The sequence below is a fragment of the Haliotis rubra genome, unplaced genomic scaffold (assembly GCF_003918875.1).
Source record: "Haliotis rubra isolate DU_JTF1 unplaced genomic scaffold, ASM391887v1 Scf131, whole genome shotgun sequence".
Classification (NCBI taxonomy): Eukaryota; Metazoa; Mollusca; class Gastropoda; order Lepetellida; family Haliotidae; genus Haliotis; species Haliotis rubra.
Window position 1 is genome coordinate 1,169,408 of NW_025765237.1, and position 24,623 is coordinate 1,194,030.

The 24,623-nt window shown below is 44.1% G+C and overlaps 1 protein-coding gene across 1 annotated transcript; it reads left to right on the forward strand.

The window, feature by feature from the left end:
* The first annotated feature begins 1,039 nt into the window (after positions 1 to 1,039).
* LOC124267421 (sodium/glucose cotransporter 5-like) lies at positions 1,040 to 23,830 on the forward strand. Its single transcript, XM_046702337.1, is given in 17 exon segments — positions 1,040 to 1,074; positions 8,056 to 8,160; positions 10,540 to 10,611; positions 11,174 to 11,278; positions 11,743 to 11,802; positions 12,089 to 12,193; positions 12,455 to 12,560; positions 14,021 to 14,101; positions 14,392 to 14,597; positions 15,479 to 15,536; positions 15,539 to 15,613; positions 15,822 to 15,929; positions 16,478 to 16,628; positions 18,597 to 18,765; positions 19,408 to 19,623; positions 21,158 to 21,257; positions 23,362 to 23,830. Coding segments are annotated over 16 exon segments (1,935 nt in total). The 5' UTR covers positions 1,040 to 1,074; positions 8,056 to 8,076; the 3' UTR covers positions 23,601 to 23,830.
* Positions 23,831 to 24,623: the final 793 nt, after the last annotated feature.

Genomic DNA, 24,623 nt, shown 5'->3' on the forward strand with positions numbered 1-24,623 from the left:
TGACCCTGGCCCTTCAAGAAGCACAGACCACGACAAGAAGTGACCCTGGCCTTCAAGAAGCTGACCCCTGGCCCTGGCCCTTCAAGAAGCACAGACCACCGACAAGAAGTGACCCTGGCCCTTCAAACGCACAGACCACCGACAAGACTGACCCTGGCCCTTTAAGAAGCATAGACCACCGACAAGAACTGACAAGAAGCACAGACTTCGACAAGGCCCTGGCCCTTCCATGAAGTACCCTGGCCTTCAAGAAGCACAGACCGACAAGAATGACCCTGGCCCTTTAAGAAGCACAGACCACCGACAAGAAGTGACCCTGGCCCTTCAAGGCATGAAGACCATCATCACCGACAAGAACTGACCCTGGCCCTTTAAGAAGCATAGACCCCCGACAAGAACTGACCCTGGCCTTACAGAAACAAGAAGCACAGACCCCCGAGACTGACCCTGGCCCTTCAAGAAGCACAGACCAAAGAACTGACCCTGGCCTTCAAAGAAGCACAGACCACCGCAACTGACCCTGGCCCTTCAAGAAGCATAGACCACCGACAAGAACTGACCCTGGCCCTCCAGAGCGACGTCATAGTGAAGTATGGTGTCATAGTTTCTTACAAACCTAGATAAAAGCAATTGCGCATTTAAAGTACAGGGTTCCCTTGATGTGAACCTCGTCACACTTACTTGACATGGGAAAGTCAAGGTTGTGTCATATCTATACGTCATAACTGATATTGTCCAGGGCCTCCTTTCACAAAGCACTAACTTGATCGCAAGTCGCGAAGGTAACCTTAGTGCAATGTTAAAGAATGGGAGTTAAGGTTAACCTTAGTAAAGGTTGCTTCGTGAAAGGAGCCCCTGAACAAAACACTTGGAGGGTACATCCTTGCTGAACATGTTTGGAATTTAACTTCCGCATTGTGTTTATGACAACATATCGTCAACCAGTCCTTTATTTGCTATTACAGCTCTTGTGGACTAAGTAGGTGAAACACATGTCTGTTTCAAATGATAAGAGTTAATAATAACTGATTACATGTTTAGACTCAGTTGAATCGCGGTATATAGTTCATTTAGGTAAGTGTTTCCCCTGCTCATAAGAATATTGAAATTGAATCCTGCCTGGTTACTTTGCCTATTTAGACTGACTGACTGAGTTTGGTTTTACGCCGCTTTTAGCAATATTCCAGCAACATCACGGCGGGGGGACACCAGAAATGGGCTTCACACAATGTACCCATGTGGGGATTCGAACCCGGGTCTTCGGCGTGACGAGCAAACGCTTTAACCATTAGGCTACCCCACCGCCCCTGCCTATTTAGATGTGTGTGCTGGTGATTAGGAGCGTCTCTCTTAGAGTCTGGGTTCGAGTCCCTGATGGTGCTTAATCCTCAGAGTACTAGAATCTGTACTTTACTGAGAAAGTGTGACCGAATGTGCATGTGTATTAGCATTGCTATTGAGGTGAGGTGCAATCGGGTTTAACGTCGTGCTTGAGAATATTTCGCTCATATGACGACTTGCATGCGTGTGTATGTGTATGTGTGGCTGCTTGTACAAGCCCAGACTGAAGCTGGTTTTATAGTGCTAGCCCACTGAGATACCATGCCGCAGTGACGCATGAATACACCACTCAGACACATTATACTGACTCCGAGCCGACCAGTCCTTGTTGTACCCATAAATGCCGAGCGCCAGGCAGGGACCAACAAGTACCATATTTTAACGTATTTTGATATGACGCGGTCGGGGATCGAACCCGCGACCTTCCGCTCTCCGGACATCGCTATTGACAGGTAGTGTACCTGTGTTTCTGACAATATAAATAGTTGCAATTGACAATACAATATTTTGCATGTGAGCATTTACTCAATGCTAAGCGGATAAAGAAATGGTACATTCGTACAATCAGTGATGTGGAGTGAGGCGTACGGTATTCGATCATTCAGCAATGCATGTAGTAAACTGTTCAAGGTTTAGTCACAGCGACATGATTGTCAATATCCTGTATTCACACAACGGCCGTCAACTCAGAATTTCTCTTAAGGGTCGAGCGTTGTGCGTTAGACGTCGAATGGCACTGTTGTTAAATTATTACAGTAATGTGTCTTTTTGTAATTATGATCCGACAGATGCTCTGTGGGAGACATGTCAGGGTTCGCCATGGTCATGGTATTAACACGGAAAAACTGGACAATGTTTGACCAGTATTTTATGACATGATATGTTATTGAAAATAGGAAATATCACCGGCTCATTGACCACGTTCCATTATCTTAAACCCACCAAGGGTCACACTGATAACGTGCATCGGACATAATCCGGGGCCAGTATCTCTTAAGCTAATAGTACCCGTGAAGGCCTGGGTTAGAATATTGATCTTCAGTAACCCATGCTTTTCGTAAGAGGCGACTAACAGGATCGCGTGGTCAGACTCGCTGACTTGGTTGACACATGTCATCGGTTCCCAATTGCGCAGATCGATTGTCTGGTCCAGACTCGATTATTTACAGACCACCGCCATATAGCTGGAATATTACTGAGTGCGGCGTAAACTAAACTCACTCACTCACTAAAGCTATTAGAGTCAAGGTGCAGTACGTTTATCTGTATTGTATGTTTATATCCGATGGTCAAATCTCGTGCCACATATACTTTCGTGGATACTCGTGACTGGCCATCGATGCTCTTGTCCAACTAAATGACACAATCTCAAGTTCACAATAACAACAGTATCGTAAGTTTTATCTGTAAACGCGATTATCTGCGATATCTGGAACAGGTATATAATACAGATGAGAGTCACAAATCATGGGGTGGCCCTCTAGTAATTTCGCTCAAGTATATAACTTTAACTTTCTTCAAGTTCGATAAATCTTTACCATTGCTATTCTGTGTTAACTTTATTCTTATTGGACATCTCTTTACTATTTGTTACCCATGGTACTACCTTCAGGTTGATGTGGAACGAGGCATCCCTCGTTATATGTTTCATATATTCTATATTGCTGTTTAGGATTGTTTATTTATACTGATTAACACTACGCTGTTTTGTGACTATTATAAAATCTGTAGAGACTGTCGGGTATCTTAACTATTGTATTACGTTGTGAATACTATGCTGGTTTGTGACTGTTATAATATAATGTAGATTGTATGAACGCCCACTGTGGTGATGTGTAGAGTATTGAATAATTGCATTACTTTGTAAACGTTTGAATATGTATCGTGGTTAATGTAGTATGTGTAACGAATCTACATGTGATGTTTTTGTTCTTTGATAGCTGATTGCATTGTGAACATGCTGTAATAATTAATTATAAACCATTCTATTACTGACAGATTACGTTAGATATAGGTTCAGTGACTGCTGTGTAGTAAACTCCTCGCATATTTACTCAGGTGTTGTGTTGTTTGTGGTTTGGTATAGTCATACCTCTTGCCAAAACGAGCTGATTCCCCAACATTCGCGTTTTAACATTGGCAAAAGCACTGTTGACATTGAAAAAGTTCATGGTGATTCTGACGGTGTCCTGTTGGAATATGTTTCGAGGGTTTTGTTGCAGGTACGGGTGAATAACTGGGTGACATATCTCGACGTAGCGTTGTGCCGGAAGACTGGAGTTGAAAGTAGCGAGATCAGTCTGCTGTTCACCAGGTACCAAGACTCTACCACTATTGAATGACACGACCTCCTGAACACAACAACGTGCTGTTCGATCTCTCCGTCAAACTCTGCCATGAGGACTGACACTCCGCTTTTTGTCAGTAGCACTAGTTCCCTATTTCTCGTCTCCCAATGGTAGACATGTCAATACTATTCCTGGCCACGGTCTGAAGGCACAAACACAATGGTGCCGTCCTCTCCCCGATACATTTTAAACTGACAGGGTATTCAAGCGCATCTGGTGAGGTTGACATCACAGTGACGTTTCAGTTTGAGTAGATACCAGTCTTCCTTACGGGTGAAGACGGATGGTTGACCACATCTGGGTCTCTCGAGGTTGGCCATGGCGCCTGTAACGTGCCATCGTCCTAATGGTTGTAGTGCAACAGAAAACATAAAGGTGGTTGTAGTGCAACAGACCTATTGATGTCAAACCTATTTATGTTCACCACGGTGGTCGGGGCAGGAGCCGAGGGCAGAGAGCCAGGATAGGGAGCCAGGGATAGGGAGCCGGAGACAGGGAGCCGAGGACAGAGAGCCAGGGATAGGAGCCGGGGACAGGGAGCCGAGGACAGAGAGCCAGGGGATTTCACCAGGGATAGGGAGCCGGAGACAGGGAGCCGAGGACAGAGAGCCAGGGATAGGGAGCCAGGGGACAGGGAGCCGAGGACAGGAGCCAGGACAGGGAGCCAGGGATGGGGAGCCAGGGATAGGGAGCCGGAGACAGGGAGCCAGGGATAGAGAGCCAGGAATAGGGAGGGCCGGGGATAGGGAGCCAGGATAGGGAGCCGGAGACAGGAGCCGAGGACAGGAGAGAGCCAGGATAGAGAGCCAGGGATAGGGAGCCAGGGATAGGGAGCCAGGGATAGGAGTCGGAGACAGGACAGGAGCCAGGATAGAGAGCCAGGATAGGGAGCCGGGGATAGGGAGCCCAGGGAGCCAGGGAAAGAGGAGCCAGGGATAGGAGCCGGGGACAGAGATGAGAGCCAGGATAGGGAGCCAGGGATAGGAGCCGGAGACAGGAGCCAGGATAGAGAGCCAGGGATAGGGAGCCAGGATAGAGAGCCAGGGATAGGAGCCGGGGATAGGGAGCCGGGGATAGGGAGCCAGGGATAGGGAGCCGGGGATAGAGGAGCCAGGGATAGGAGCCAGGGATAGGGAGCCAGGGATAGATAGGAGCCAGGGATGAGAGAGCCAGGATAGGGAGCCAGGATAGAGAGCCGGGGATAGGGAGCCAGGGATAGGAGCCAGGGATAGGGAGCCGGAGCCAGGGAGCCAGGGATAGAGAGCCAGGGATAGGGAGCCAGGGATAGAGAGCCAGGGATAGGGAGCCAGGGATAGAGAGCCAGGGATAGGGAGCCAGGGATAGGGAGCCGGAGACAGGGAGCCAGGGATAGAGAGCCAGGGATAGGGAGCCAGAGAGCCAAAGACGTTTGAAAACTGCTCAGAATCAAGTATACTTTCTTTGTAACCATCGCAACATGTTGTTTGAGCACGCAGTTTTTGTGACAATGGTCTTGGTTTGGTCGTTGTGCCAGTGAAGAGAGCAACAAAACAATAATCTATAGATAGAAAGTATCATGTATTAGGAAATAACATTGTATTTACTGATCCTGGAAAATAGTCCTATTACAAAATATCGACCATTTAAGATGCTGTCAAAATTGTTTCGAGACTGACCCTGACCCTCATCCTGGAACATGCAATTAGTATATAGAGTGTGTAACGTGAAAAGTTCAGTCGGACACTGACAACAGACAATATATACTAACTTGCCAAGTAGCTGTACGACATAGAATGTGGTGTAAATGTTTTGTTGGTGAAAGACACAACATTTGGTCATTCGTTTTATCATAACAAATTCATTGGCAAAACCCATACCGTGTAACAGTAGACACGTTGTGAACGATGGATGGTGTACCAACAGTTTACAATGTCAGTATCAGGTGAAACCAGAATTAGCGTTGAGAAAGGCGAGGCTGTGACAGAGAGCTGAAGACGCCAGATTATTGAAAACAGCCTGAGGATGTGCTGCCAAATGTCAACGACATTCTGGCCTACATCGCATATGCTGGTGCAACTGGACCAGGTTTTATCCTAATAGACGATTGCGTACAAGGGTCAGCGAGGTGAATCATACTTCCTACTTCGACCACTATTGTCACCAGACAGGTCACAGCCCTGCCACCAGCCGGGTCACTAGTCAAGTCACCTGACAGGTCACCAGCCCTGCCACCAACCGAGTCACAGGACAGATCACCAGCCCTGCCACAAACCGGGTTACGAGTCTAGTCACCAACCGGGCCACGAGTCAAGTCACCAGCCCGGTCACCAATCAGGTCACCAGCCGGTCACCAGCCAGGTCACCAACCGGGTGACGAGTCAAGTCACCAACCGGGCCACGAGTCAAGTCACCAGCCCGGTCACCACCCGGTCACCAGTCAGGTTACCAGTCGGTCACCAACCGGTCACCAGACCTACACCAAAAAAGGACACATGTGGATCGCCCTCTCACGAAGCTCTGTACTTCCGGCGACTTGATAGGAACTCAGCAGTACTTCTACTAAGACCATCCGCCAACCCTTGCCAACCGCCAAGACATGTACTGGAACCATGAGACAACGGGTTAGACTGCGTTCGCATCATATGGGTCAAGCATGCTCTAGTGGGAATTCATATTGTTTTGGACAATGAATGTATGTGAATTTTGGACGTTTCAGGTGTTGTCAGGAACTTTTACTTTGAACTGGCTGTTTGAATGTAACTTGCCAATGAACTTTTGTAAACATGTTTGGCTGCATACAAGTTGACGTTAACACTTAACAAACTTAACGTATGGCGATGACCTGATATCGTGGAATTACATTCAAACAACCAGTTCCATTGGTGTAGCCACTTGACTTGCACGTACAAGAGACCGTCTCGTTTATTTCTTCATGTAGAGAAATATTTCAGGAGCCCCAGCATGTGATGTATACATTTCACAACGCTTGAGGTGACACCGAAAATGCGTTTTAAGAGCGTCATACGACTGTTGTACAAACGATATTTGAACCAGGTCCCAGCAAGACTGAAACGAATTTATTGAAAACAATTGAGGACATTTCGCATCAGCGACTATAATGGTGTTTCATGTAAATCTTAATTTCGTCTCACGGACCTATATAATTTTTCAGGAGAACAATTGGCTTGCTATTGCATGTGTTTGTAACGGGTCCCGAAAACACATGTGACCCATAAACGTACAGCATTTATGATCTGAGCCCACCTTGTTTTCCATTTCCGGAAGCATTTGTGGCTCCTGAGCAGCGATCTGTAACTTGACGTCTCGGGATTTGTCGCGTGTATGACATCGTGTAGGAGTGAGTGAGTGAGTGAGTTTAGATTTACGCCACATTTAGCAATATTCCACCAATATCACGGCGGGGGATACCAGACATAGGCTTCACACATTGTACATATGTGGTCAGTGTGTGGGAAATCAATATGGAATCTTTTGGGAAGTGGACAGCTGATTAAAATCGTCATGTAATGCCCAAATAGCGTAAATACGATCTGTTAGGCTATTAAGAGATGTTTACTACGAACCACAATATTTATATATAACCTAAACGGCACAGAATGATCAGTCTCTACTATCCAGCGAAAAGAACTCCATTGAGCGTGAAAGGCAAAATAGCGCTGGTTGACAGTAATGGATAATTGAAAATCATTGACAACTCCAGTTGTTGGCGAGAGTGTTCCTGCCCTACCTGTACCAATATGTGAAGTAGCACCTAGATATGTAACTGCGGCAAAATCTAGCACTGGAGAGAGCCTGACAGTTGATACAGGTCGGCCATTAGCAGTTCTTGAAGGCTCAGCTTCCATATTAGTCCCGCATGTCCTGGAACACGGTATGAAAAGTATATTCTGTCCAAACAATACGTCCCTAAACTCTCATTCCCGGTCGGCAGCTACCCCACCTTCACCATACCCCACCCAATCAGAATCCACCCCACTCCAACCCCACTACATACCCAAACCTAAATACACCCAGAATATTGACAGATCTCCCATGGTGCGCTACCAGCCAGTTTCAACAGTTCGATGTTGGCTGTTGCCAAGGTAACACGGAACGTGGCCAAAGTCTCCATAGCCAATTTTATTCACATATTCACAAATCGCAATGTTGAAATTAGTTTGACTTCTTAACCACGCCATCTCTAAAGTACTGGATGGTTGACACGTTACAACACCCGTCAATGAGAGATCAACCATTTCCCGCAAAGTCAGCCGTGACTGCAACCTCCAGGGGTACCCTATAATCTGGTGTGTGACACGGCAAACCAGATCCCATTGTATCGAGGTGACGTCGGATCTTGACCCCGGTGTTTTGTTACGATTTCCAGGGCTAGTGTCATGTGAAAAAGATGTCGACGCCGGGCCTAGAGCACTGGGGAGACATTACCATTGTAGTGGCGTACTTCGTGCTAGTCCTGGCTCTGGGACTGTGGGTAAGTCATTTACATCTTCATAGTATTAACACGGAAAAAAATGGACAAAGTTTTACCAATATTTTATACCGATATGTGTTATTGAAAACTAGAAATATTACAGACGAATTGACCACGTTCCTCAATCTTAAACCTGTCAGGGGTCACATTGATAACGAGCATCGGACTTAATCCGGGACCAGTATCTCTAAAGCTAACAGAACCAAGGTCCCTTACGTTTATCAGTCTTTACGGCTGTTTGTATGCCACGTTGGTCAAGTCACGTGCGTGCCACATATACCTTCGTGGCATACTCGCGTCTGGCCATTGATAATTCGGTCCAACTAAATGACATAATCTCACGTTCACACTAACAACGTTATCGTAAGTTTTATATGTAAACGCGATTATTTGCGATAGCTAGAATAGATATATATTACGGATGACAGTCACAAATCAGGGGGTGGCTGTCTAGTAAATTCACCCAGGTGTGTAACTTTACTTTCTTCTAGTTCGAGAAGTCTTTACCATTTCTGTTCTGTGTTAACTCAATCTTATTGGACATCTCTTTACTATTTGTTACCCTTGGCACAACCGTTAGGTCTATGTGGAACGAGGCATCCCTTAGTATGTGTCTCATATCTTCTGTATTACAGTTTAGGATTGTTTATTTAATACTGATTGACACTTCACTGTTGTGTGACTATTATAAAATGTATGAATGTGTCGGATATATTTACCTATTCTATTACGTTGTGAATACTATATGCTGTTTTGGGACCGTTACATAATGTCGATTGCATGAACCCCACTGGGGTGATGTGTAGTGTACTGAACTATTGTTGTGTACATTGGAATGTGTATCGTGATTAATGTAGTGTGTGTCGTGTGTAACGAATCTACATGTAATGTTTATTTACTTTGATAGCTGATTGCATTGTTAACATGTTCTAATAATTAATTATGAACCATACCATTATTGATTGATTATGTAAAATCGTTCAGTGACTGCTGTGTAATAAACTCCTTGTTTATTTACTCAGGTGTTGTGTTGTGTGTGGGTTAGTATGGGCAGACCTCTTGCCAAGCGAGCTGATTCCCCAAACCTCGCGTTTTAATAATAGCATTGACGGCAGGTTACCTCACAATTTGATTGCTGTTTTTCACTGGTTACTTTTTCAGATGTCAGTTACGGTAATTAGATACATTGCCGTCCTTCAGTGTGTTCATTCATTAATTTTTTCTGATAGTTAGTGAGGCAAAGTGCCCCAGTCCTCTCACGCATCATTCGTCACTTGGCCATGTCATGGTGGGTTCGAATCCCGGCTCGCCCTGACTTATGTATATCTGTGTATGAGATAAGTTCCGATATTTGTCAGTAACATATCCGCTCTCGTGCATTATAACGAAGCCATCTTTAACATAACCTATCATTTCGTGTATTCTTGTCACATTATCAGTGTGGCGACCTGACCCACGAAGGTCCGGGATAGAATTGGTCTACAGTAACCCATGTTTGTCGTAAGAGGCCTGCGACGGGATCGGGTGGTTAGGGCTGCTGACTTGGTTCACACATGTCATCGTATCCCCATTGCGTAGATCGATGCTCATGCTGTTGATCACTGGATTGTTTGGTCCAGACTCGATTATTTACAGACTGCCGTCATATAGCTGGGATATTGTTGAATGCGGAGTTAAACAACAAACAAAAAACAATGTGGCCACCAACTCATAACCAAGATGTTTCCCCACCGTTTACAAAACTTTCAAACTTTGACACAGAGAATCAACTGTTTACCTATTGTCTCAAGTAAAGAACAATAGCTGAAGGTATGCTAAAGGGCAACAGTTCAGTGTCTGCATAGCCAATTGGGTCATCTCACATGGAGGGTCCAGCCTCAAGTTCACACAGTTGGTAGCAGGTATATGTCCTACGTTGTCTTATTGAGGCCGCTATACATTAACAAAGGTCCCCACGAAGGATACAGAGTTCCTGCAACGCTGAAAGACGTCGTAAAACGGGAAGGGAGAGCAGTGAATGTGACATAGACTACCACAGGTGGCAGTCGGTTGCGTTAGAGGTTGCCGTGAAGTTCCCGGATGTAGTGAAGTCTTGAAATGACATTTAGAAGTGATACGCATAAAAGGTGAAAATGTATGGATGTCAACTTCTGTAATATGAGCGACACGGTCGACGTTGTGGAGTATAATTGTTACTCTCATCTAGTGAAGCAGTGGTCATTTACGTCGTTTTCTTCATAGTAAGGAAGTTGACCTCTATAAATCTTGATGGTGTTGTCATGAACTGTGGTGCGTAATAATCAGTACTTGTGTCAGTAGTATTAGTTATTCTCCCTGCTTTAGTAGAACGTACACCTTGAATCCCAGTACTTGTTTCAGACAACATGTCGACCGAACCGAGGCACAGTACAGAATTACTACCTGGCAGGGAGGAACATCAGCTGGTTTCCGGTGAGTTGTCTCTGTGTGGCTTCCGGCTTATGCCATAATCATGTGGTGTATTGTTGTAGTATTTAGGGACCGTTCATAATTTATGGGGTGATGATGATTTTTTATGGTGAAGCATGTACAATGTGAATGACCCCACCTAAAATTTATGTACAAAGTAAGTGACCCTCTGCATGTCATGTACAAAATCAATAATCCCCTTCCAATATTGTTTAAGCATAATTTTAAATATTAATATGTACAAAATTGCTGACCACCTTAGAAACGTGTACAAAATTGATGACCCCCTATCTCCCCAGAGCAAAATGGGTGACCCCCTGAAAATCATCACTCACGCACACGCACGCGCACACTCACGCACGCACGCACGCACGCACGCACAAACATACACACACGCGCCATAAATAATGAACGGTCCCTTACCACCAAATTCGGGAATTTGTCTGGGAGTCTGGAGCAGACAAACCAGTGACTGATCATCATAAAAGTTGCTAACTGCAATGGAAGATGAACTTTTATCAATTCCTGTAGTGTTAGATTTTTTTTTCTGTTCATGCGCGTGCAGGTTGGGGCGTCAGTCTTCTCCAGCAACATCGGCAGCGAACACTTTCTTGGACTGGCTGGACAGGGAGCAGCGGCAGGGATTGCCATGGTTACGTATGAATTCAGTGTAAGTTCCAGGGATGTCAGCCACCGTTTTACATGCTGATGAAAACTTATGATAATACTTAAAGAAAACAATTGTTTGTGCCAACTTATACTTTACTGACTTTATGTGTTGTCAAGAAGCCCAGAAACTTTCTTCATTTTCAGCAACTGTGGAAATCCAGACTTGCCACATATTCTAAAACTTGCATGTTCTTTCTTAGATATATTTGTTTCAGGGTCTGCATAACTGACTATATAGGTGTATGGTGAAGATATGTGAAACTGTTTAAGTGAAAAATATTCTGCGAACAGCACATTCCATTTATTCAGTGACGTCTCCATTACTCACGTTTAACAATTGCCGTCTCTCCAGCCATCACAAACAGACTCTCCAATGCCCCCAATAACCTGAAATGTTGTAATATATATAATCGTTCTCACCACATGAAAATGTATCATCTGAAATTATTTCTGCTGTGCCTACAGGGAATGGCAGACTTGATCGGGCTCAGCTGGCTGTTCCTCCCCGTGTATGTCTCTGCTGGGGTGAGTGGACACCACAACGGTACAGTACCGTGCATAACTAACTCCCACATATAGGCTACTGCCTCCATCGCTTGGCTATTTTACATAACAAGGCCTTAGTGTGAAGTCCGGTGTGTAACTTGTTTCTTCAAGCTAAATGCTATAGACATTTTGGTATGCGACAAAAATACGTTTAAGCATAAATGAATGTGAAAATTGGGCCTCAAACTTTGCGTAAATTCCCTCCCCGTTATGCTGATATTATCCATGGCCCCTTCACCTGCTCGTTCTGGCCTTGACCTTGCAGGTATACACTCTCCCCGAGTATATTGGGCGGCGGTTTGGTGGTCAGAGGATGAGGATCTATCTCAGCGTCCTGTCTCTCGTGCTCTACATCGTCACAAAACTCGCCGTCAGTATCTCTTAGTTTCGATTTAGAGTGTTTCAGTAACATTGCCGAGGACAGGAAAGTCCACAAGTCAACAAAATCCATATGCTTTTTGCTAGACATGAAGCCGTGGTGAGGAAATTATGTCGGGAAACCAACCTTACGGTTTGAAACAGTGAACAAATCTGACCCCTCCCACATAACCAATAACCCCGACCCGGAACCCAACCACTCCCTCCTCCATGACATTCCTGAAGTGCCACTTGCATTTGACCTGTACTGTAGGTCAGCATCTACGCTGGAGGTCTGTTCATCAAACTGGCTCTTGGATGGAACATGTATGTCTCGATAACAGGACTGCTTGTCGTCACGGGCGTATACACCATACTAGGTGAGTTAGTTCTGTCGGGTACTGTAGATCAGCATCTATACAAGAGGCTTGCTCGACAAGCTGGCTCTGAATATAACATGTACATCTCTGGTTGTGCTGAACATCACGGCACATGAAGACTAAAGCGGGTTTTATGTAATTATTGACGCGCGGTGCCAAAGAAAGTACTTTTGTTGGTATTGCACAGTACCCCCGCCACATCCTACGTGGAGATCTGGGTTAGAATTGGTCTTCAGCAACTCATGCTTGTCGTAAGAGGCGATCGAGTTGTCAGACACGCTGACTTGGTTGACACACGTCATCGTATCCCAATTGCGTAGTGCAATGCTCATGCTGTTGATCACTGGATTGTCTGGTCCAGACTCGATTATTTACAGACCGCCGTCATATAGCTGGAATATTGTTGCATGCTTCGTTAAACAACAAACAACATCCTACACTCCTCATCGGAGTCTCTTTAGGTGACCAGCATACCATGTACAAAGAGACCTCTGCTTGTCGAAACATGGAACTAAACAGTGTAATCGTAGTCCGACGGCAGGTTACTCCTACCATCCACCCCTTGCTTATCTCGACTAGCGTGGATTAGGTCGCGTGAAACAGCACTCTCCTACCCAGAGTTCCATGCGGCAAGCCAGCATAGTACCTCTGCCAGAGGCCAGAAAAATGTGACGATTCGTCACATCTTGCAAAGTACAGATTTCTTTTACTCTTATGTTTTTGACGAGTCTACACATCTAACTAAACATCATTAATAGAATGGTTTAGTTTCACTGAGAAAATATCCAAAAACATGTAACACTATTTCGATTTGCGTAGCGATCCTTTGTTTACATAGGTTGTACGGCTCCACGTGGTGTCATCGAAGCCGACGGAGAGCAAACGATGCAGCCAGTTTGATATCTAAATATGTACTGTCATAGACCTAACTGTCGCAGTTGTGGAAGAATATATATGTAACAATGTAAAACATTATGAAGGGAGCGCCGAAAAGCTTTCGTGAGTCCAGTCTCTTCTTATTATGAATATGCGCGTTTGATTACAAACAAGAGAAAAGTCCGGTCACGTGATATGCAAATTAGCCTGGTGGCAGTGATGTTATGTTAAGTCATCGCTGTGCCGGAGAGTGGTAAAACAGCTGCAGCATTTCTGTTAATGTTCGTAAAACAACACTCACTCACTCACCCCTGATTGCACCAAGTGCAGGGTTCTACAGGAAAGGAGTTGGATGTCCGTCATTTCGGAATATCAAACTTCGTAATGTCCGGCGACGTTGAGTGTAAGCTAGTGGTCAAAGCGTTCATTCGACTCGGGTTTGATACCTCACATGGGTACACCGTGTGAAGTCTATTTCTGGTGTCCCCCGCCGTTATATCGAGAGAATATTGCTAAAGGCGGCGTAGTGCTAAGTCACTCACTCACCGTAATGTCCGTATGTATTAACACTGCTGTACTGCACAGGGGACTGACGGCGGTGATCTACACAGACACGTTCCAGACTATCGTCATGACAGCGGGTGCCATCTCCCTCACAGTACTGGGTAAGTCAACCTTCTGGACGGTGCCTTGCTGTTGTAAATGCTAGAGGGGTACGCGGTACTGATGATGATGATTTTAAGGGTGGTGGTGGTGGGTCGGTGGGTGTGTCATTAATTTTGTTCTTGGGAGGTAGGGGTGAGGTCTCATTGGAACTTACGTCATCCCGCCTAATCCAGAGATTCGCTAAGTACTGCAGCACACGTTCAGAATACATGTCGTGCACACTGCTTACGTAACAGTCTGAAGGTCATAGCAGCTTCCTTCCAGTACTGACGTCTCGCTTCACTGTCAGGCTTCCAGAGGATTGGTGGTTACAACAAACTTGAAGACCTCTACATGAACGCCATACCCAGCGTCCGTGCCAACAACACAACCTGCGGTCTACCCAGGGAAGACGCCTTCCACATCTTCCGTGACCCCATGACCTCGGACCAGCCCTGGCCAGGTCTGCTGGTCCACTCCTCTCTTGGGGTCATGTGGTACTGGTGTTGTGATCAGGTTAGAGTGATCTCCCTTTACCAAAATGTACTGCGGGCATGCTTAGGTTACTTGTACAAGTTTCTCCATCAAAGCTGTTTTGAAGCGTAGATTGAAACATGTTATTGAGGTAATACTAGTAATGAACAGCCATAGTAGAGGTTTAATGAAACATCCAACAAATCATGTTATAATAACTTTAATGATATAATGGAGAGCCATTTTCTTATTCGTTAGCAGAGTGATTTAACGGTGTTCGGTTAGCCGGACGTTTCGATACTGTCTATAGGTAATAATAATAATAATAATAATAATAATAATAATAATAATAATAATAATAATAATAATAATAATAATAAGTCATCTTCTATAGCGCACAGTCTCCAAACACCAAGTGATTGATCGAGGCGCTACAGTCTCCAAACACCAAGTGATTGGACACGCACTTGTTATCGAAACTGGTGTTAACAAAGAAATCGAGACATTGCGCTCGTTTATAATTTCCGAATTACCATATAGATAGATATTCATTCATGAAGAATGTTAGCCTACGATCCATGTTGATACACGTGGTCAGTCAGCATGTAATGTAAATTTATATATTTGTAAAACTAATCAGCATGAGTCATTCTACAACAATTTGCATAATTAGTATACATAGCCAGGTTTTCAAACGACATTCACATCCGTTGATGCCAAAAGTATATGTGTTACATGTAAGGTATCATGATATACACCGTACATATATAATATGCATGTTTCACTATCACATAAGAATTCAAAATTCCTTTGACAATCAAGACACTGTAACATTATTTCCCAAATTGATGCTTCATTAAATCGCCTGCAGAATGTATCGATTTCATTAAAAAGGCTTGTCTAATCATTGAATTGCGTTCAAGGTGATTGTACAGCGCACCCTGGCGGCGAAGAGTCTAACTCACGCTAAGGCAGGAGTTCTTTGGCTGGCTATTTGAAGTTTCTGCCACTGTTCATAATGATCTTCCCAGGGATGATCAGCAGGGCACTGTTCCCAGGTAGATACATGTTTATTACCCACCGTGTGTGTTCCCAGGTAGATATATGTTTATTACATATACAATAAAATTGTTGTACAAAATGGGGCTTAACTGTAAATATAGACAAAGGTAGAATTATTGTATTCTATGTGTATATTAGCCCCCTAGTTTTTCCCAGCAAAGAACATCGATCACGAAGCACAGTCACTTTAATATCTACCCCCAGATGTTATAGCATGTGCGGATGCTGCCGAGTGCGAGAGGCAGTGTGAGAACCCGGCTGGGTGCTCCAGTATCGCCTACCCCAAGCTGGTGCTGGAGATCCTCCCAATAGGTGGGTACTCCGAAACTCGATACCACTGGATCATGTTTCACTGTTACGATATGACGCACAAATATTTGAAACGATTAGATTAACCAAGAAACCGGTTCAGTAAATACCCACACAAGATCAATGAATAACCAAATAACCAATTCGATACACACAGGATTCCAATCATGAACCGTAATGAAATCAGTCAAATATGCGTCCCAACAAAATAGGCCATATAACTCAAATAAGTGCACGCACGATTGCCCAAAATGTGACACAATCAAATGTCATCAAAAGATGACTGACTGCCTGAGTTTGGTTTTACGCCGCTTTTAACAATATTCCAGCAACATCACGGCGGGGACACCAGAAATCGGGTTCACACATTGTGCCCATGTGGGGATTCGAACCCGCGTCTTCGGTGTGACGAGCCAACGCTTTAACCATTAGGCTACCCCACCGCCCCTCAAAAGATGAAAAATCTTCATAGGTTAGTTCGGTGTCTACAGTTTCGGTAGTTTTCGTTAGTTTGTCAGACCAGACACAAGCTTCCCCTTTGTCCCGTGCAGGTCTCCGGGGTCTCATGATGGCGGTGATGCTGTCGGCCATCATGAGTTCACTCACCTCCATCTTCAACAGCGCCAGCACTCTCTTCACCATGGACCTGTGGCGGCGCATGCGCCCGAGAGCCCGGCAGAGGGAGCTGCTCATTGTTGGAAGGTTATATTTATCTTTGTATTAGTTTCTTTATTCATGTAATATTACTGTATGTTATTCTTCGTGTGTATATTTCCATTAAAGAATAAGTAGCTTTCTTCACAAGTTGAACAAAACCAGACAACTGTCAGATCAACAATGTGTGAGGTGAGGTGAAATTGGGTGAGGTGAGGTGATGTGAGGTGAGGTGAAATTGGGTTTAACGTCGTACTTGAGAATATTTCGCTCATATGACGACGTGCATGCGTGTGTATGTGTAGGTGCGGCTGCTTGTACTAGCCCAGACTGAAGCTGGTTTTATAGTGCTAGCCCACTGAGATACCATGCCACAGTGAAGCATGAATACCCCACTCAGACACATTATACTGACTCCGAACCGACCAGTCCTTGTTGTACCCATTAATGCCGAGCGCCAGGCAGGGACCAACAAGTACCATATTTTAACGTCTTTTGATATGACGCGGTCGGGGATCGAACCCGCGACCTACCGCTCTTCTGGCGGACACTCTAACCACTACACCACGGAGGCGGTCCAACAATGTGTCCTCTTGTTGACACGTGATGCACTAAAGTACTGTCGGAAATAGAAAAAAAAACTGTTTTTAGTCTGTTACTCCGTATCCCTAAAATTTACACAATTGCAAATAGCATATGTCGAAATAACCCACTTCGGCCTAACTGAGCGTTCAGTGGGATGCGTAATACGATATCCAGAAAAGCATGTTTACTCGTCAAATCGGGCAAAACTTAGAAAAAATACAAATAGCTGCTGAAAACAATAGATCAGACTATAGATGGCAATTAGGTCGCTCAGCCAGGTATGACGACGGACCGTCGACTCACCTGGCATGAAATGAACGTGCTGCCTACAGGCACAAGGGGTCATCTCAAAGATATTTTGTGCTTTTTCATGTGTGTTGACTATGTCTCATCTATTGATTAACATCTTACGTGTCTTTCTTTCATATAGTTTCATACATTGTATTTTATGTTTAGATATGTAAAAGAGTATGATACCCGAAACCATAGAAACGCATCGTAGTATATAGGTGGCATGACTACCCGAAGATCGACAGGACTGGATATTATTTGTAAATTGTTATGACGTGCCGTGTACCTCCCCAGTATAATTGCCCTAAAGGATTATCTTATCTTAGCTGATATCTCTATCCCCAAGCCCGACCCCAGGTTTTGCTTTTGAGGCGACCCCTCCTATCTGTTTCTTTTTATAGTGACAGTGAGACTGCATGGTAGCTACATCCTTAATAGTTTCGGCATAAAAGTTAGTTATTATTTTTCCGTCAGCTATCGTTTATAATAAATCTACGTCTAATTTCAAATTGGGCATTTAAAAAGTGTCCTTTGTCATACTATATCGTCGCACACTAATTTGCATAAAGCCATGGTCTGTTCCAAATAAGTCTTTTTGGACTTGGAAAAAAACCGCATTGCTCATTTCTGCACTAATTTCCCCTCAGTAAAGTCCTTTTTCTCCGTTTCCTATCTCTCTACCACTGAGACTGTAGTTAGGCCGAACTTAGTTTAACAGATATTTCACACTTTCACATATCAACTACATAAATCGTAGAGATAAATGAGAAAATACAGTTTTTTTCTATTTCCGACAGTACTATAGCAGTCTATATCGCAGTAGTATTACACCCAATAATAATTCAAGTTTGTAGCCTGGAATGTACGAACAGTTCCTGAATGATAAATGTTTGTAATCTAACGTCGCATCCAGCAATATTCCGCTTTAATCGGTAGCCTGTAAGTACTCGAACCCGGAGAAGGCAATCCAGTGATTGCTATTTCAGCCAAGGATTCTCTCCGTCGACGTACGACGTACCTTACTTCCCGAACCTTCATTTACCATCCATCGTCTTTTACAATCAGCAGAAACTTTTGGGGGCAAACCGGATTGCAAAATGAGAACGTGACACGCCTAGAACACGCCCCTTCCTGTTTCAGAGTAGCTATCGTAGCTTTGTGTGGAGTCAGCATATTGTGGATTCCCATGATTCGCTCCTCCCAAGGGGGACAACTCTTCAACTACATCCAGTCTATCCAGGGATACCTGGGAACCCCAATCGGGCCCCTTTTCATCATGGCGGTTCTCTGGAAACGGATGAACGAAGCAGTAAGGTTTTCAACATCGTTATTTTAGTATTGACAATATATATTTTGTAAGAAGGTCACTTTATGACCAAATGGTGAGCTTCCCGTGACACCACTGCGTATGGCTTGTACTGTACGAAGTGGCGCTGGGAGAGTTAAAGGCGGACAGCTGCCTGTGGCATTTGTGTAGAGGAAGGAGAGTGTTTTTTACAATGAGCAGGAATATAGTGCTGACAGATCAAATATTTTGGATGCTGGCATTGTTTAGAAAATATATATTTGTTCCAGTAAAAATCCTAAACAAAACGATTTTCAGGCTTGTTCGCAGCATGTTTTGGGGATGTTGTGTAGACATATAATACCTTACTACTGCTTTACCAGGATGTTTTGGGGATGTTGTGTAGACATAAAATACCTTACTGCTGCTTTACCAGGATGTTTTTGAGATGTTGTGTAGACATAGACTGCTCCTTTAGCGTTATATAGTTGCTTGTTTTCAGTGACTTAAACTATAGCTCGAACAACAATCCGAGGCTCCCCCTAGAGTTTTACATGGTTGACCCCAAACGTGTACTCCTATCGAGTAGAGTTTGTCGTATCTTCACGTTCAGAGAAGTAAAAGATCGGATTTACTGAGATGATTTCCATGACTGTTTTCCATCAGGGAGCGTTTTGGGGTTTGCTGATAAGTCAGATCTGCGGGGTGGTGCGGATGGTTCTGGACTTCGTGTACCCCATGCCTCCCTGCGGTGAACCGGATACACGCCCCCTGATTGTGTCCTCCGTACACTACACCTACTTCAGCATCTTCATCTTCTTCTTCACCGGCGTCTGTATCATAGCCTTCAGCTACACCGACACACCGCCAACAGAGGAGCAGGTACGACGCTTTGGGAGATCTCCGCGTGGGCTCGTGTGTGCGTGCGTGCGTGTGTGTGTGTGTGTGAATGAATAGGAGCCTGTCATTGTTGTTTCTCTTCCCGGTCTAAAGGGATCTCCCCCAATATACAAGAAATAGACAGAAATGGTGTGTGTATTATTTATTATCTCAGCAATCATCAATATTTAGATATAAGGGGACTGGCAAGTTGTCTGTCACACATGCAGGAGGTGTTCTTGTCCACATCAGCACAGGTGGTCTAATCGTCTGGGTATCGTAATGTAGACTACAGAGGTGTAACGGAAACTTCGGTCTCTACCTCGAATCCCAGATTCCCTGTGATTATGTATCTAGTTTTGACAGCAAGATGCCCGTGTTTATGGAATTCCCTATCAATGTATCATGTTTTGACAGCAAGATGCCCGTGTTATGGCATTCCCTATCAATGTGTCATGTTTTGACAGCAAGATGCCCGTGTTATGGCATTCCCTATCAATGTATCATGTTTTGACAGCAAGATGCCCGTGTTATGGAATTCCCTATCAATGTATCATGTTTTGACAGCAAGATGCCCGTGTTATGGCATTCCCTATCAATGTATCATGTTTTGACAGCAAGATGCCCGTGTTATGGCATTCCCTATCAATGTATCATGTTTTGACAGCAAGATGCCCGTGTTATGGAATTCCCTATCAATGTGTCATGTTTTGACAGCAAGATGCTCGTGTTATGGCATTCCCTATCAATGTGTCATGTTTTGACAGCAAGATGCCCGTGTTATGGAATTCCCCATCAATGTGTCATGTTTTGACAGCAAGATGCCCGTGTTATGGAATTCCCTTTCAATGTATCATGTTTTGACAGCAAGATGCCCGTGTTATGGAATTCCCTTTCAATGTGTCATGTTTTGACAGCAAGATGCTCGTGTTATGGAATTCCCTATCAATGTGTCATGTTTTGACAGCAAGATGCCCGTGTTATGGAATTCCCTATCAATGTGTCATGTTTTGACAGCAAGATGCCCGTGTTATGGAATTCCCTTTCAATGTATCATGTTTTGACAGCAAGATGCCCGTGTTATGGCATTCCCTATCAATGTGTCATGTTTTGACAGCAAGATGCCCGTGTTATGGAATTCCCTATCAATGTGTCATGTTTTGACAGCAAGATGCCCGTGTTATGGAATTCCCTATCAATGTGTCATGTTTTGACAGCAAGATGCCCGTGTTATGGAATTCCCTATCAATGTGTCATGTTTTGACAGCAAGATGCCCGTGTTTATGGAATTCCCTATCAATGTGTCATGTTTTGACAGCAAGATGCCCGTGTTTATGGAATTCCCTATCAATGTGTCATGTTTTGACAGCAAGATGCCCGTGTTTATGGAATTCCCTATCAATGTGTCATGTGATCCAACAATAGGCTGACGGGTCGTGATATGACCCAATTACAACCCAGACTGGTGTAAAAGTTATAAATCTAGTTGAATAGTGTACTGAGTTAACTGCATTAACATAGCTCTGTGTTCGTTCAGTTGCGAGGCGTCACGTGGTGGACGAGGGTGGGCCAGAAAGAGGAACCTTCCTCAGATGTGGTTGAAGAGCGGGACAAGAACGACAACTCTGACAGACAAAGTAGGAGCAATCGAATAAAATACACGGAAGTTCAAAGTCCTGTTTAAGACAATGGCGACACAACAAGTCATTGTTTACTATGAATACATTATAAAGCAGATATGAAATTACAGACATGTATACTCATGCCAATAATGGTTGTCACCCTCCCCACCCCACCCACCCCTCACACCTCACCCCCACCCCTCACCCCCACCCCCATCCAATTAAAACAATTGAAAGGGGGTGACAACCATTATTGGCATGAGTATATATACCCACTTCCTTTATTGAAATAAAATGTTGATGTTGTGAAATTCACTACGTCAACGCCCGAGATTAATCAGCCTCGATTGTTTGCCGAAACAGATTTTAGATACAATCTGCTTTTAGGTTAAATAGTCGTAAAATATTATAATATAGGTCACTGTTTAATTAGAATTTCTGTGATATATCGTGGTGGAAATTTGTAAACCACTAATTACTGGCGGTAGGAGTTCCATCTGTGCAGAAATAGCTCACAGCGTACAGAGTAGATATTGATAGGTGTCACTCCTAAAGGTTAATCACACAAACAAGGAAACTATATGTTCTGTAGCAAACAATGAAAAAGGTCAAACGAAGTAGGGCACGACATGTATTAGTTGTAACAAAGTCGGATATAACAGAACTAGATGAAACGAAGTGATAGGCGGGTATATAGAAGCTGGATATAAAGAAGACGCTATAAAATAGCCTGATATAACGAACTCGGATATCTTGAAGTCAGTCGGTTATAAAGGAATCCGGACAGACATGACTTCAATCGGAAGAAAAGTTACACAAGGTCAGTGCCAATGGTTACGACGCGACCCTTTCAGTAGTTACACCCTATGTTAAAAACCAGTATTATACATCGTTTCTTTTTCTCTTTTTCTGATCTAAGACATATATTTCGTGTTTTCAGAAAGTGACAAGCTCATATTGACATACACACACCGAAGTCGATTATCTAATGACATGTTCAGTAATTGTTGCTATGCAACAGGTATTTCACCTTATTTTCAATGGCTTCATCTTAGCTGTGGGGCATTATTTGGGGCCGTGTCTGAAACATAAATAGGAACTTTCACCAGCTGAACGGGGTTTGTAAATAATATTAACCATCATAGGAAGAATCAAAGTGCGATCACCTTGAAGCCATGTCACTGGAGAAGGTTGGTGGGCTCCCCAGTAATGGACCTCAGACCTTGTACCCATGTAGGGAGTCGAACCCGGGTGCTCAGCGCGATTATATGACAGGATTGTTAGGTTTGAATGAGAGTGCCTACTGTCAACACAGAATCACCTGACCGTCAGAATTGTTTTACGGGTACTGACATGAGGTGCCCGCGGCATAGAACTGAGTGGGGGCAGTGGAGTAGCCAAGTGGTTAAAGCTTCGCTCGTTACGCCGAAGACTCGCGTTCGATTTCCCACATGGGTACAAAGTGTGAAGCCCATTTCTGGTGTCCCCCGCCGTGATGTTGCTGGAATATTGCTAAAAGCGGCGAAAACCCCAACTCACTCGCTCACTAGAACTGACTGTTCAAGTATCCGATTATACAGACTGCGTTATACCAGGAGTTGTTTCTAATTGTAATAATCAACCATGATTTAAATATATAGAAAACCACAAATCTCAAGTTCCATTCGCGTCCACTCAAAGTTCGCGGGTTATGTCTTAGAATCCAAATCCGTTACGTGTATGATCCTTTGTCTGTGGGGCACGGGGTAGAAACGTTCCGGTAGCCAAACCATCTTCGTCGATATCCGGCCTGGTTATTTCAACACACGTTAACAGTGGTAATGTTTTACCCTGCCTTGGTTTCACGAGGATAAAGCATCAATTGTTTGCCTTGGAGTTATAATGTGACCACTTCGGGTGTCCTTTGATAACTGAGGTATGAGATCTCATTGTCCAAACACTATAAAACATTTGTCCAGGCGAGAACATACACACACAGATATGCGCGCACATACGCATGCGCATACGCATGAGCACACACACACATCATTTTTGGCGTTAAATATAATTTACACCCCAACCTTTCCGTGAAGGTATGTCACATAACTGTAGTTCAACCAGCAGTTTTTCATTTTACCAGCATTTGAAGTGGGATCCGCTGACCCAGCCGATGAAACAAGAGAGAACAGGTGCCTTCACTGGGCAGACGTCATCTGCGGCATTCCAAAGGATCATGGGACGGCGGGTGAAGTCAAGGATATTGACGACGACCGAAAGCGCAGCTTCCTGAAAGACAGTTCCAAATGGAGGATGATTTTAAACGTCAATGCTGGGTTTGGACTGGTTGTAATGGCCTTCATGTATGGCTATTTTAAATAAAGCATCACGCACGTTAGCGCAGCAGAAAATATTTGCTTCATGCTGATTGGCGGATTCACGCTAGTCGTTCCATTATCTACTTCCGTTAGTTTGATCGATCTCGCATCATCTTACACCGTCTATTTAATGATATGTTTTTCATATTTGAAATCTTCACACATTGCCTAAATCTAATGCCTTAAAGTGGTGATACGTCATGGTGGAAATAAAACGTGAAAAAACAATTCCCATTACGTATTTGTTATTTGTTTACAACGATTGCTCCGTCATAGAAAGTATAAGCCTGAGTCGATTGGTTCACTCTGATACTCCCAACTGAAGCGTCTGTTGAAGTTGGATGGTCTATAATGTCGGTCTCTTTTAACATAATGTCAGTTTGACACTGAAACTTTAGTGGGTTAAACCTGGGTTTAACATTGCTTTGCATGATTGGAAGAAGGAGCACCGTGTGCCCAGAGACTCTTTCATTCATTCATACCAACCTTGCTCAAACGTTGTTCGATGATATGGACCAAAGGTTTCAAAAGTATTTATCCTATCTCATGTAAGAACCTCGATCTCTGATTGGTCCACGTGACCCAGAACCAATTTCCATATACACCGCCAACCCTTAGATATATGTTATCAATGCCTTATAGCCAGCTACAAGAGTAAAGCTTGCGTCCACGCCAGCGGGTGCATGTCGCGTGATACATTCATTGTTCATTCTGTGTCAGTCGATCAGCTCTTTTCTGTCAAGATGATTTAATTGATGATAGTTTGAAACATTCGGTAAGATAAATGCGTCAGACCCGCGTTAGGTTTTATCCAACGAGCGGAGTTGGATACAACATAACGTGGGTCTGATAATTCCCAGTGTCTACCTCCACTGAATGTGATAACTTATAATATGGTTGAAACGTGAGGATCTTTCCAAATTTGAGGCATGATCAGTGCCAAGACTAATGTCCGATGTAAATCCATGTTTAGATTCGTACCCTACGTATATTTTCAGGTGAACAGTTGATTTGCCTTCGCATGTAT